This window comes from Dromiciops gliroides, chromosome 6 (genome assembly GCF_019393635.1).
Source record: "Dromiciops gliroides isolate mDroGli1 chromosome 6, mDroGli1.pri, whole genome shotgun sequence".
Taxonomy (NCBI): Eukaryota; Metazoa; Chordata; class Mammalia; order Microbiotheria; family Microbiotheriidae; genus Dromiciops; species Dromiciops gliroides.
The window spans coordinates 230,537,778-230,553,445 of NC_057866.1; the positions used below are offsets into that span (position 1 = coordinate 230,537,778).

Genomic DNA, 15,668 nt, shown 5'->3' on the forward strand with positions numbered 1-15,668 from the left:
TATTATGGAGATATATATATATGTGTGTGTGTGTGTATAGATATATATATGTATATAGATATATAGATATAACCTATATCAGATTACCTGCTGTCATGGGGACGGGGGAGGGAGGGGAGGGAGGGAGAAAAATCTGAAATTGTAAAGCTTGTATAAACAAAAGTTGAGAACTATCTTTACATGTAACGGAAAAAATAAAATACCTTATATGTAAAAAAAAAAAAAAAGGTTTAGACATAAAGGGTGATACCATAGATAAATTAGGAGAGAAAGGAATAGTTTACCTCTCAGAGCTATGGAGAGGAAAACAATCTATGTCCAAACAAGAGATAGAGAATATTATGAAATGCAAGATTGAAGACTTTGATTAAATTAAAATGTTTTTGTACAAACAGAAACAATGCAACAAAAATTAGAAGGGAGACAGAAAACTGGGAAACAATTTTTATAGCCAGCATTTCTGATAAGGGCCTTATTTATAAAATATATTGGGAACTAAATCAAATTAATAAGAATCCCAGTCATTCCCCAGCTGAGAAATGGTCAAAGGATATGAACAGTCACTTTTCTGATGAAGAAATCAAAGCTATCTATTGTCATATGAAAAAATGCTCTAAATCACTATTGATCAGAGAAATGCAAATTAAAACAACTCTGACCCTTCCTTGGGCTCCATTTTTAATGAGTTTTTAGTATTTTTGTTAAGATGAGGCTGTTGCACTGTCGGGTTTTGTATTCTATTTATACAGACATTCCAGGGCTGGCTGTAGCACCCAATTACACAGAGCCTCTTTGCAAAAAAAAAACCCTCCAACTCTGAAGTACCACCTGACACCTAACAGATTGGCTAATATGACAAAAAAGGAAAATAATTAATGTTGGAGAAGCTGTGGAAAAATTGGAACACTAATGCATTGTTGGTGGAGCTGTGAGCTGATCCAACCATTCTGGAAAGCAATTTGGAACTATGCCTAAAGGGCTATAAAGCTGTGCCTACACTGCTAGGTCTATATCCCAAAGAGATCATAAAAAAGGGAAAAGGACCCACATGTACAAAAATATTTATAGCAGCTCTCTTAGTGGTGGCAAAGAATTGGAAATTGAGGGAATGCCCATCAATAGTGGAATGGCTAAACAAGTTGTGGTATATGAATGTAATGGAATACTATTGTGCTATAAGAAACAATGAGCAGGAGTAGTTTAGGGAAACTTAGAAGGGCTTACATGAACTAATGCTGACTGAGAGGAAAAGAACCAGGAGAACATTGCACACAGTAACAGCAACATTGTGTGATAAACAATGGAGATAGACTTGGCTCTTCTCAGCAGTGCAATGATCCAAAACAGTTTCAAAGAACTCATGATAGAAAATGTTTTCAACATCCAGAAAAAAGAACTGTGAATTAAGATTGCAGATTGAACCATACTCTTTCTGCTTTGGGGCTGTTTTTTCTCCCTTTTTTTAAGGTTTTTCTTTTGTGTTCTGATTCTTCTTTCACAAGATGACTAATGTAGAAATATGTTTAATGTGATTGTACATATATAACCTATATCATACTGCTTTCCATCTTGAGGAGGAGGGAGGGTAAGAAGAGTGGGAGAAAAAAATTTGGAACTAACAATCCTGTGAAAACAAATGTGGAAAACTATCCTTATATGTAACTGGAAAATAATAAAATACTGTTTTTTTTAAAAGGGTTTTAAGAAGGAAGATAGAGTTGGGGTGAAAATTACCAAAAAGCCAAACTTCAACTTTGGAGGATCATAAAGGGAAGATTAAAATGAGAAAAAGAAGGCACAGAACCAGTGCTCAGGGCCTGGGTGAGGTGTATGGAAAAGAACTGGAAATCAAGTGGGTTTCCCTTGGGGGAATGATTGAAAAATTTATGAAATATGAATTTGATGGAATATTATCATAATCTAAAAAATGACAGAAGGTACAGATTCAGATAAACTTGGAAAGACTTGTAATTAATGGAAGAGTGAAGTGAGTAAAACAAAATATATAATACCTGCAGGATTATAAGGGAAGACAACTTTAAGAACTCTGAATGGTACCGTGACTCCAGGGGATTGATGATGAACCAAGTTCCCCACATTTTAGCAGAGGGCTGATGGACTGGATACAGAATGAGCCAGATATTTTTTTAGTCTCAACCATAGGTGTATTCTACTTAATTATATGTATTTCTTAATAGAGAGAACTTAATTTTTGTTAAGGGTGACAGAGGGCTGATAGTGATGCCAAAAGAAAGAAAATCAAATCAATCACAAAGGGACACAAACAAGGAAGGCAGTGGTGACACTGGGTTTAATTTAATGTGTACTTTAAATAACAAGTTGCATATAACTGCAATATATGGTTTATATACAATGCTTTTTTTCCCTTTGTATACGGAAATGTTCATTTTTGTTGATGTTTGTCAAGTTCCTATTTAAAAGGAAAAAATTTAAAACAAGCCTTTATGTAAGGCTTGATTAAAAAAAAATAATAAACTTTAAATTTCCCCCTCAATTTGCATTAGGTTTTAATGGGACCAGACAGTGAGAAGGAGAGGAAGTGAGTTGCTCAAAGCATACCAAGCAACTTGAAGAATTGAACCTGAATTTAAAATTGGAAGTGGTCTAAGTGGTCTTATGTTACCATGAGGTCTAGCTTACTTTGAAGTTTTAGACCTTTAGTGTCACCCCAAAGTATCAAAGAGCAAAACATGAAACATTATCCAGGAAAAATAAAGTGATCAAATAGCTAAGGCATGAAAGAAAATATTTACCCCAGAAGAAACTTGCAGTAGGTTCAAAAAGCAAATTTTAAGGAACCCAGGGAAAAAAAAGTAAAGTGCTAACATCTGTTTTAGGGCTCTGAGCTTTCATTTCAGCTGGACAAGTAGCTAAGTATATCGTTAAAACACCAGAGAAATGATGAAAGCCTGTCTCTATTTACCTGGTCAGCTTCACTCAAAGCTATTTTCTACTTATGGTCATTGCTTGTTTGTGAGCTCCTAAAGATCAGGGACTGTTGTTTGCCTTTCTTTGTCTCCTCAGAGCTCAGCACAGTGACTGTCACATAATTGGTGCTTAATAAATGTTTGTTGGCTGACTAAAGTTTAGGAAAAAAATGAGGAACTGGCTGAAAAGAACTCCATCATTAAGAACATTGTCAATCCATATTATTTTAGTTCATCCTGATCCCTTCTTAAAAGAATTAGCATTCCTAGAGTTGGGTTGCAGTGTAAAGATTCCTCTAGAGTGAGAAGGAGCCTCGGAATTTATTTGGTTCAACTTTTTCTTTTTACATCATTAAAGCATCTGTAATAGGTGCTAAACAAGGGTGGCTAGGTGGATAGAGGCCTGGAGTTGGGAAGTACTGAGTTCAAATCTAGTCTCAGACACTTACTAGCTTTGTGACCCTGGGCAAGTCACTTAACCCTGTTTGCCTCAGTTTCCTCATGTGTAAAATGAAATAAAGAAGGAAATGGCAAACCACTTCAGGATCTTTGCCAAGAAAACCGTAAGTCACAAAGAGTTGAATACCACTAAAACAACTGTTCTCTATTTAACCTAGCAATAAATGAAGAAAGAACAAACTAAAATACAGTAAAATTCTCTTCACATTGAAATTAATCCGTTCTTGTGTCTGTGTGTGTTTACTTAAAACTATGCTAATTCTACTTCTCTCTAGAAATCTAAGTACAAAATTCTCAAATTCCCTTATAACTAAGGTTGGATTACTTAAAAAAAAAAAATAGTGGAATTTCCGAGTCCTAAGAGGAGAGAAGTGACGAGGTACATTTTAAGCAATAATTTAAAGGAGAAAAGGTAGGACAATCTGACAGTAATAGCCATTTAGAGGAATGGGAGAGGCTATTAAGAGAAGAAGTGGGGAGGGAAGAAAAATCAAGGCATTAATGCAAGGGGAAGAGGGAGCGGATATGAAAATCTTTTTAGGCCTATTACCTTTGGAACCCCAGGGAAGTAGGCCCCTCCTAATTCCTGTGGTTGGTTCACAGTTCCACTTAGCAACAGCTGTTGCCAAGGCCATCTTGTTCCTGGAACTTCTTGTGTTTGTAGTGAGTGCATATTTTTTGTAGTAATTGTGAGTTATGTTAATGTCCTCTTGTAGGTACCCATCCTACCTGGCACCTGAGGTCATTGCACAAGGAATCATCAAACCCAGTGACCACACACCAAGTGAAAAGCCATTGCCTTCTGGCCCCAAATCTGATGTATGGTCCCTTGGAATTATTTTATTTGAACTTTGTATGGTATGTAACCAATGTCTGGGTTGAAAAGTCTGAGGGGACTATTAGACCAACAAAAACAGTTTTTATAGATTGCAGGATAATATTTTTGCAGAGCAAATAGTATAAATCTGTTTTCATTTCCTGCATATATAACTCATTTTTAAATTGATTTGACTTTTAAAAAAATGCAAAATTTTTATGTATACCAAGTTATTTGCAAACAGCCTTGGAGTTTTAAACTATTTGTCTTAATATTTACTATTACTTAATTAATAACCAATATATAATTAATTGCTAATCCTTAATGACTAATTAATTATTAATATTCTTAATTTTTAATTAAAATTATTAAAAGCCTTAGTAGCTTTAATATTATTTAAGCATTAATATTATTAAGCATTAATACTTAAAACTGTGCTGAAACTTTTGGGACACCCAATCTTGCAGCTCTGTTAGGCATTCTTCAAAAGACTTTAAAAATATTATCTCTTTAGTTCTTCCAGTTTCTGTGTTGTGGGTATAAACTATTACTTTTTTCATTTTACACAGATAAAAACCATGTGTTTGAGAAATCCCAGTCCATAATGGAACTGATTTTTTTTTCTAAATTTGTTGTCTTCTGAATCTTTACTGTAGTATTCTCATTGAAATTATTCTGCTTTATAATTCCAAGTGGCATTAATAAACCTCTATTTACGTAAACTTCAGGGAGCCCTTCCCTAATAATAGTGAGAAGAAGAATAGCTCATATGTATATGCTATTTTCTGAAAAGCTATTTATATACCATATCTCATTTGATTTTTAAGACAATCTTGGACATTATAAATTGCTAGCAAGTGCCTGAAACATGATTTAGACCCAACTCCTTGACTCGAGTTCAAGTTCAGTCCACTATTCACTATGTCACACATACCGACTTTGTGCCTCCCTTTGGGTTTTTATTTTTATCTGTGTATGTACAGCCCCTGGAACAGTGCTTAACAAAGTGTAGGCACTTAGGAAAAACCTTTCAGATTGGGTTGAATTGAGTATATTGAATTGATTTGGGTCCTCTTTCCACCAATTCTTTTGATAATGAGCCTCTTCAGACTTACCTAGTATGATTCTTAGATGACAAACAGCTCATGAATAGTTAATACAGTATATGCATGAAGACTTACTTTCCTGCTTGGTAGAACCTACTAAAGCTTCTATTTCCTGGCATGGCCTTTGGAAGCCCATAGTTATTCCCTTGGCACAGTAAAGAAGGAAAAGTTCAGAGAAGCTCAGAATCTTAAAAGTTGGAAGAACCTCAGAGGCCATCTAGTGCAGAGGTGTCAAACTCAGGGACCCTGGATAGCAGATTAAAATGTCATTGGAAAATGTTTAACAAAATTAACAGAAATATAGCCTAACAGGGATAATGTTAATTTGTGGTTTTTCTAAGTCAATATTTAGCCCACAGGGATTCTTATGTATAGTTTAGTGGCCCCTGTTTCTATTTGAGTTTGGTATCACTGATATATGGAACACCCAAGTGAGAAAACTCCCTCTACCACTGCATGTGAGCACTTTCTCTGAAATTTAGTGTCTTAGGTTGTTGCCTGGAGCATTGAGAGGTTAGGTCAACTGCCTGGATCAAACAGACATTATGTCTTAGAGGTGAAACTTGAACCCAGTTCTTCTTGGCTTTAAGGCCATCTCTCTATTCACTATGCCAAATTGTCTTTCTTTTTTTTTTTTCCTGTAACCTATGGCTTTTTTATTTTTACTTTTAGAAGTGATATTACTTGGACAGTATTGTTTTGTTAGCAAACATATGGAGATTTAAAAATATTTAAATTGTATTTTTACTTTGGTGTTAACTAGATTTAATAAGGGGATAGGGTAGTAATAGAAAGCCTAGAGTTAATACCTCTATTAAAATTAGTTTCAGTTAAAAAATAAAAAGGCTTCATTGGGAAAAAATGCAACTGTTTACTTTCATCTTGTCACCTAATAATGCATTATTTCATTTAGGGAAGAAAGTTATTTCAGGGCTTGGATATTTCTGAACGGCTCAAGTTTTTGCTTACATTAGGTAAGTGTCATAAGTTTAATATTCTATCTATTGTTCATGAAGTGACTGCACCTGACTTGTGGTGCTATGGTAAGAACACTGGATTAGAAGTGATGATTTCTGGGTTCAAATCTTGATGCTAACATTTACTATGTGATCTCTGGCAAGTCACTTAGCCTCTGCAGGCCTCAGTTTCCTTAAACATAAAATGAGGGAGCTGCCTAAGACCCAATGGAGCCTTAGGTAAGTATGTGCTTATAGTTCTTTTCCTGTGGGAATAAAGAGTAGTCATGTAATGAAGCATTTATGTTCTGTTTCTAGGTTTCTAGTGTACATAACATGTATATGATAGTTTGAGAGAGTTGGAGATATAATTCTTGAATGTCTTAATCATGCTATCTTCATTATTTTGTCTTATTACTGACCAACAGTGTGAATGGAAATTGACTACAGATAACAATATTTTATAGCAATTTAAAATTTTCAAAGTATTTTATATATGTTGATTTAGTCAATCCTCACAACAGCCCTGTGAAATAGGTCCTATTATCACCATTTTATAGATGAGAAAACTAAGCCATCAAAGGTTAAGAGACTTGGCCCAATATCAAACAGGTATTAAGTGTCTAGGGCAAGATTTGAAGTTGAACTTTCCTCACTCCAGCTCCCAAAATCTTGTAATCCCTGTGCCACGTAGTTGTCTCACATAAATAAACATGAATAATATATTAATAATTAATAAGTCAAACAATAAGTAAATTCTTTTCCCTTAAGTCATGTTGTTCTTTGGAATATTTCTCTTAATACCGTCAAGGCCCACTGCCTCTCTGGTTGAAACAAATGTGATAAAGAATTAATAGAAGATAATTAGGGTCTTTTCCTCAATCTATCCCCCATCTATAGCCAGGCTGCATGTTTGCATTCAAATTCATGTATGGATAAATGAAAAGAGAGCACAGAACCAAGAAGTAGCCAGTAGACAGACACTGATAAGACAGATACATGATCATATAACAGATCTGCATCACGACTATAGAAATAGGTTTAGAGTGCAAGTCAAGTCAATTTTATTTAAATTGTATGAACTTGTTCTATACTTAAATCCAAAGGTTTGTCATTATGAAGAATTATTTTCTCATTCTCTAAAATGGTTTATAGTGCCTAGATCTACCTATTGGAAATATCTTCTTAGTAATTCCCAGGAAAGATGGCTCTTTGGGAAGGTGAACAGGTGGGGATGTAAGGGGTGATTTAGGTGATGTAAAGACAAAAAGGTATTTATTTTTTGAAAGTTCCAGGGGAAAAGATTCCATGTTATCATATATTCTAACTTGTATTCTTTGGGGAGGGGAAGAGCTAGCCTTATGACCTATTATTTCATCAGTGTTGGGAAAGAAGGATGAGGAAAGGTCCCTCTCCCATTACGGGTCAGCATTTGCTCATCAGTTGCTATGCAAGTTTTAATAATTGTCTAGGTCCCCAAGAAATTCAAGAATTTGTCCAGGGTCACATAGCCAACATGTACTGAAGGTATTGCTTGAACCCAGGTCTTATGGAAGGCAAATCAAGGCAATTCATCTCCTGTGTGCCAAGCACTGTGCTAGGTGCTTTATAAATAATATCTCATTTGATCCTTACAACAACCCTGTGAGATAGGTGCTATTATTATCCCTCTTTCATGTTTGAGGAAACTGAGGCAAATAGAGGAAAGAGACATGTCCAGGGTCGCATGGATTGAAATGGCTGAGGTCAGCTTTGAACTCTGGAAGAGGAGTCTTCTTGACTCCAGGCCCACCACTATATCCACTGTGCCACATAGCTGCCCCAGAGCAGAAAGCGGAAGCCTGCTTCCTATTCACCCTCTCACACAGCCTCAGTGTTATAACTTTTAACTGCTACTTAAATTGAACCTACACTTTATAAGAAATAACTTGCAATCTTTATTTTTTTAAAATAAAAGAATCAGAAGGGAAAAAAATTGAAATCCTAAGAATTTTAATATCCTGTCCTATGTAGTAGACTAAGTTAAAACACATTTTTAAAAATTGCAAATTTTAAGATGCAAGAGGGCCTAGTGGCTTGTAATTTTTTTTTCAATGCATGTTCCTTATGTTCCTTAATAAACTTTTGTTTTCATTCTCATGGCTTTTCTGTTCTAGGTTGTATGGATGATACCGTAACAGTCTTGGCTGAGGAACATGGTTGTCTGGACATTATAAAGGTTAATAATCAGTTTATGAATCAAGAATATTAATTTAGTTTTTTAAAAATCATGTATTAGTCCCAAATATTTCTCCCATCTTTCTTACATAATTCAAACAGAATTTCTTGGAAATAAGTTAATTTCCAATAGCACCATATTTTAAAACTGTTCTTCCTTTAGTTCCATGTTTTTCCCCAAAACCTATTGTGATAAACTATTTTATTATGAATGTAAGCATACACACGTATAAAATATACAAAATGTACAGAAAATGTGTAGATAATATCGAGGGTTTTTTCTAATTTAAATACCTCTGTTGTGTGAAAAGAACCCACCAAATACTTCAGTTATACAAAACTTTAAATAATATTTTTCTCCCTTTGTTTTCCAGGAGCTCCCTGAAAATGTGCTAAGTCTCTTGAAAAAATGCCTCACTTTCCACCCTTCTAAGCGGTTAGTAACTCTCTTCAATTTCTCCTGATGAGGGCAATAGCAATACTACTGATTTGGGACTTGATGTTGGGATCCATAGGGGACAAAAACTTAGTTCAGCAGATTTTATTTTTTTATGTGGAATAGAACTATTGGCTCATTTTTGTAGTAACACTTTAGAGTGTACAAGGCTGTGGCATCCCTGAAAAGACATCTTTGGAGTAAATATTTGGGGTGCAGTATTTCCTTTTGAAAGCAGCAACACACATCTCTTCTTAAGCAGCAGCATCTTTGAAGGATGAACAACCACAGCAAATATTTGTGCTCAGTGTCATCTGTTTCATTTTCTGTGAGAATCAACATGATATTGGAGAAAGAACTCTGGATCTCTAAGACTCTACTCACGGCTTTGCTTTTTAATAACTCTTTTACCTTGGACTAATCACTTCATCTGTAAAGTGGGAATAATAATACTTTACCTACTTCCCAACATAGGCATGAGGATCAAATAAGATAATATATATCAACTGCTTTCATTACTGTAAAGCATTGTATAGATGTGTTCTTATTATTTAATGTTTCAGATTTTCTGAAGCACTGAGAGGTCAAGTGACTTGCTCACATGTGTCCAAGACAGAACTTGAATCCAGGTCTCCCTTATTCTGAGGCTGGCTATGCTACCCTTACAAGGCCGTTCTCTGAATGACATCCTGAAGAACAGACATTGATTTGCATTAGAGAGCATAATCACTTAAAGTTCCCTCAGCTGATGAAATAAGATGCCCAGTACCCACTTCTCTCCTCTTCCCCAAACCCTAAGTACTCCAAATGAGCCTGCCCTCCGAGTCTTAACAGGCAATCTTTGTGAGTTGCTGTGGCCAAAGCAGTTCATCATCTGGTGCCCCACCTTCCTGTGATGAAGTTAATGAGATCATCTGTTATTTTAATTATTTTGCTGAAATGCATCCTCTCCTAGTTCAGGAATTTTTAAATGAATTTTATTTTTTGCTTTGTATTTTAAATGTGTCTCTCAAGGCCAGCTCCAGATGAGTTGCTCCAGGACAAGGTGTTCAGTGAAGTGTCACCTTTATATACACCCTTCCACAAACCTGCCAGTCTATTCTCATCTTCTTTGAGATGTGCTGATTTAACTCTGCCTGAGGACATCAGTCAACTGTGCAAAGGTAAGACAGAGGAAAAAAAATGATTGGGGCCTCTTTTAAAGAAGGCATGCTCGTTTCTGTTTTTAATTGGCCAGCCATATAGAAGCAACTGTCAATTATATTAATGAGATTTTTATGACTAGTTAATTATTTGGGAATTATTATTTCTGGAGGTGCTTAAGATATGACAGACTGAAATCTGCTAATTGCCAGTGAACTGGGGCTTAAATTTCCACTATATTTGCTAGAAAAAAAATCTCAGTGTTCACGTTAGAACCTCGGCCTCTGTATTCCTGGTACAGTACTCATTACACTGAATTTCCTAATAATCAATCAATCAACAAGCATTTATTAAGTGCTTATATATTCCAGGCAAAATGCTAGGCTGTAGAGATAAAAACAAACAAAACTGAGACACTCTTGGCCATTGAGGACATTCAATTCCACTGGGAAAACCAAAATGTTTCCACATTAACAGATACAGTGTAATTCATGGCAGAAAGCTGCTAGGTACAGGAGCATCTGGAAAAGCCATACATAAGAGAAGGCATTTGGAGGAAGCCAGGGATTCCAAGAGAAGGAGATGAGAAGGGAAGGCTTACTACACATGGGACACTGTCTTGGCCAGCCACGGAGATGGAGGCTGGATATCTTGTGGGAGGAACACCAGGAAAGCCAGTTTGACTAACTCTTCAATACATGATGAGGATGAGCTCTTAAGAATCTGGCAAAGTATCTGGGGGCCAGGTGGGGAAGTGTTTGAAATGCCATGTGGAGGGATTTGTGTTTGATCCTGGAAGCATAAGGAAGCCATTGGCATTTACTGAGAAGAGGAGAGATTTCCTAAGAAAAGTGCTTTGAGAATATGACTTTGGAAGCTGGGTGGAGAAGAGTCCATAGTGGAGAAAGGCTAGGGACTGGGAGCCCCGTGAGGAGGCCATTGCAGTAGTCCCAGCGAAAGATCCCCAACACTTAACTGTGGCTGGTGACCACGAGAGTAGAGAGAAGAGATGTGGCAAAGGGGGAAAGGACAAGATTGAGCTTTTTTAAGGATTAAGAGAAAACCAAAGGTCACACTGAGGTTATGAACCTGGGTGCCTGGAAGGATGGTGGTGTCCTGGACAAAAAGAGGGAAGGTTGGGAAAGGGAAGATTTTGAGGAGAAAGATGATGAACTTTGTTTTAGACATTTTGAATTTGAGGTAGGTGCCTACGAGACATCGAGTCTGAAATATTCAATAGTCAGGCAGAGATGTACAGAGACCAGGGCTTGATATGTAGATCTGGACATCATTTGCAAAGAGCTAATGATATTACTAAGTGAGAAAATAGAGAGAGAAGAAAGTAGAGCCCAGAAACAGCCTTGGAGCACACGCATAGTTAGTGGGCATGACATGGATCCAGCAAAAGAGTCTGCGAAGGAAAGACACCGGGAAGGGGAAACCCAAGAAGGAACAAGGAAACAAAGATCCAGAGAAGAGAGATAATTGAGAAGAGGAAAGTTCTCAACAGCATCAGATGCTGTGGAAAAGTTGAGATGAATAAGGCCTGAGAAAAGGCCATGAAAATGACAATTAAGAGATCTCTTGATGGTTCATGTATGCCTATAATCCCCTACCACGGAGGTGGGGACTAGTTAATCTCATGTCCCAAGGAGTTCTGCATTGCAGTAGGCTAAACTGATGAGGTGTCCATACTAAGTTTGGAGTCCGTGTGGTGAGCCCCTAGGAGTGAGGTACCATTAGAATGCCTGTGCAGGGGGTGAATCAGTCAGAAACAGAGCACGTCATAGGTTCTGTGCCAATTAGTAGAGAGGTTGGGCCCGTGACTAGTCCCTGCTTTTCCAGACTTTGCAAGATGGAGAGACCCTGTCTTTTAAGGGAAGAAGTGGGGAGAGAGAATGTTTCTTGTGGCATTTATATAGTGGATAGAGTTCTTACTCTACCCACTATATAAATGCCACAAGACACATAGTAGATAGAGTACTGGACTTAGACTCTAGAAGACCTGCACTGAGATCCTGCCTCTAACATTTAATAACTCTGTGACCATGGACAACTCACTTAATAACTCTCTTTGCCTCAGAAAACTCTTTTAGACTTCTCCTTTAAGTTACAGAGGTTTGTAATCAGCCAGTGGTTCTCTAATGTGATTGTAAATCCTTTTCTACCACAAAAGAACTGATTGTTTCTGAAATTATTATTATCAATAAGGGTCTTAATAAGCAGTGATGCCTCATTACTGAATATAGGTAAATTATTGAATCACAATATGTTCCCTGTAGGATAAGGACTCATCTTGTATAGATCTAAGGAATCAATAAATGGTACCACATGCCCTTCAAAAAGGTCAAGAAATTTATTGTTTTTCTGTTTACCAACATATCATTTATCTTACTATTCATTAAAATATTATCACCTGTACCAAAATTTTTGTTGTTGTTTAGCTCTTTCAGTCTTGTCCAACGTTTTGTGGCCCCATTTAGGGTTTTCTTGGTAAAGATTTTGGAGTAGTTTGCCATTTCCTTCTCCAGCTCATTTTACAGTTAGAGAAACTGATAAAGCAGGGTAACTTGGCCTGGGCCACACGGCGAATAAGTACCTAAACCTGTATTTGAACTCAGGTTTTCCTGAGTCCAGGCCTGGCATTGGGCCTTCTGAAGGGGCTGTTCCGTTTAATCATTTTACTACTTCTCAGGGCAAACTTTTGAAATTCCCACACTCATCTAGGGGGTTCTGCATGTGTGGAACTTGCAAACAGATGTCCAAAAATCAAAACAAAATGCAAACAGACAACAAATTTCCTCAGGTATAGTTTTGATTTATGTATACCCTGTTTACTAATGAAGTAAAACTTACATCTTAACTAAAGTAGACAACATGTATTTTATTCATGTATTTCTGGATTGTTGGCATTGCATTTCTGGGTAGTTTGGCATGAAAGAAAAATTCAGATAAACCTACTTTTTCTCATAGAAAACTAAAAATCCACATAATTATTCTGTCTGCTTCTGACTCCTGGTGCTTAAATAGTTTAGATTTTCCTGAAGGAAATGACAACTATTTAGTTGGTATGCACCTTTAAGAATGTCAGATGTATAATCTTCATTGTTTTCTTATAATAACAGCAGAAAGAAAATGATAATTCATTGTCATTTGACTCCTGTTGATAGATGCTGACAGTGATTACCTAGCAGAAAGATCAATTGAAGAAGTTTATTACCTCTGGTGTTTGGCTGGAGGAGATTTGGAGAAAGAGCTTGTCAACAAGGAAATCATTCGCTCCAAACCACCTATCTGCACACTCCCCAAGTAAGGAAAGAAAAACATCTTAGGGGAATGGAATTGGAATGTGGGAGTAACATTTCCAACAAAGCTTTGGTATATTTTTTTTAAGCGTTCTGACTCAGTAGCTATGGGAAGCAATTGGAAGTTCACGCCAAGTTCAGTCAGGAGTCAAAGTCTCTAGTCTCAGTGTTTCTATCAATATTTCTTGTGCTTGTTTTCTTTGTAATTATCATCTTTTTAGGAATGGCTTCCCTCTGTTGTCTTGTCATCTGTTGAATTTAAATCATAATTATAAAAAAATTCTGATAGGAATTAATGTTAATGGTTGAATTAGGAAATAAAACGCCTAGCACATAGTAGGCATGTAATGTGCCATTTGACTTTTTGGGAAAGAGAATGTAATTACTCTTGATGAAAAAAGGATGCTGATGCAAAAATCCTTTTTCATTAAATTAGGTTAGCAGCCATATTATGTTGATTTCAAAATCTATTTTTATTGAGATTAAATTGAGAACTACAGAGATTTACATTCTGTAAATCAGGAGGGAAGTGGTAAAAGCAGGGAGCAGTATGTGTGAGAGCTGTCACTGTTACCTTGTTAGATTTTTGTGACCCATACCATCCCCACCTCTACTTCTTATTGACAAATGCCATCTCTTGAGCAATAGAGCGTGCTGTTAAAATTAAGTTGGGTAATTTGAAACATCTGATGAAATAATTTCCTTTTCAATGATATTTTCCTTTTTGTCATAACGTGTTAAATTATTAGCTTAGACCTATCAGTGTTTTTCCATTGGTTTTCATTTGAATTGACTCCTAAATTATTAGTGTGTGTAATGTTTATTCATTTGCAAAAATAAGTACTTCTGTATAGGAAATTCTTTAAGAAAAGGATGTGAAGAAACCTTTCCAGGGCACTCTTTAAAATCTTAAGTAATATTTTTTATTGTTTCTCTACTGCAGGGCTTTCTCATTTATCTTCATAACAATAGTTCCAGTGCACACATACAAGATTTCTCATTATTATAGTACCATGGCTTTCCTGTGTAGGTTGAAATACCCATGGGAGCAGTAGAGATCTGCCCTTTTATATTCCTTCATGGGCTGTTATTTTCATCTTGAATGTGTCATTCAAAGTATACTAAAAGGGTATTCCAGAAGTCTAGTGCAGCTTTAAGATGTGAAAACTTAAAATTGTACCAAGACTTCTGAAACACCAAATATACATACACAAAGGGATCTGAAAAACCCGACATACTTGAATTTATCTCATCCGGAGTGAGAAATTTCACACAAACTCACACCTTAAGCTCCTTCTTAAAATTGTTTCTCTTTCCTGTTTGGTGGAACATAGATTGATACTTAGTTTGAATTTACTCTATTTAAAAAGCAGGAAGTTGAGCTTAATGTGCATTTTTTGGAAAATATTACCAGAAATGTTGGGTTTACTTTTTCTTTCTTTTCTAGTTTTCTGTTTGAAGATGGTGAGAGCTTTGGGCAAGATCGAGATAGAAGTTCCCTTTTAGATGACACCACTGTGACATTGTCACTCTGCCAACTAAGAAATGTAAGAAAACAGTTATGTGTTGACATTTTAATTTAAGTTCCATATTAAAATATACTATCAGTATATTTTTATCATTTTATAGTTTTATGAAGTTGGTTTGGGTGATTTAAGTGACAACATGTTTTTAAGTCAAACCACATTGTATGCTGAATGTTTTGGGAGGAAATGCTCTCTTATTACTTGAACTTGAAAAGTGTGTGGGGGTTATTAGGATTTTATTTTTATGTTTGTCAAAGTTGTCGTGTTTATATTAGGGAAGCATCTGCTTCATGATTTTTATACTAAGATATTTCTATCACATGAATTCAACTTGTAAATCATATCTTGAATTTAATTCAAATACTGTTTTTAAATGACTAAGCATGTGGACCAAGCTCCCAGTAAAAATTACTTGAAATATATCCTGAACAATTCTTAATAATCATCAAGGACTTTGACAAGGACTTTTTGTTTTTAAGAAGCAATTTAACGGGGGCAGCTAGATGGCGCAGTGGTAAAGCACCAGCCTTGGATTCAGGAGTACCTGAGTTCAAATCTGGCCTCGGACACTTGACACTTACTAGCTGTGTGACCCTGGGCAAGTCACTTAACCCCCATTGCCCCACACACAAAAAAAAAAAAGAAGCAATTTATCTAAAGTCTGTATATTTATTTACATAGAAACAAAACTAGTTAATTATAAGTGTCATTATTGGTAACATACTGTTAGAATTAAAAGGCACATCTCTCTTTTA

The 15,668-nt window shown here is 36.1% G+C and overlaps 1 protein-coding gene across 4 annotated transcripts in view; it reads left to right on the top strand.

Annotated features, from left to right (window-relative positions):
- The window catches only part of TBCK (TBC1 domain containing kinase), a 285,598-nt gene that overhangs the window by 84,652 nt on the left and 185,278 nt on the right, over positions 1-15,668 (top strand). For all 4 annotated transcript variants that reach the window (XM_043971552.1, XM_043971551.1, XM_043971553.1 and 1 more), the window contains 7 exons: positions 4,124-4,265; positions 6,244-6,304; positions 8,443-8,504; positions 8,878-8,939; positions 9,954-10,102; positions 13,253-13,391; positions 14,835-14,934. In XM_043971552.1, the coding sequence (XP_043827487.1) occupies positions 4,124-4,265; positions 6,244-6,304; positions 8,443-8,504; positions 8,878-8,939; positions 9,954-10,102; positions 13,253-13,391; positions 14,835-14,934 (715 nt within the window). The remainder of the gene's footprint in view (positions 1-4,123; positions 4,266-6,243; positions 6,305-8,442; positions 8,505-8,877; positions 8,940-9,953; positions 10,103-13,252; positions 13,392-14,834; positions 14,935-15,668) is intronic.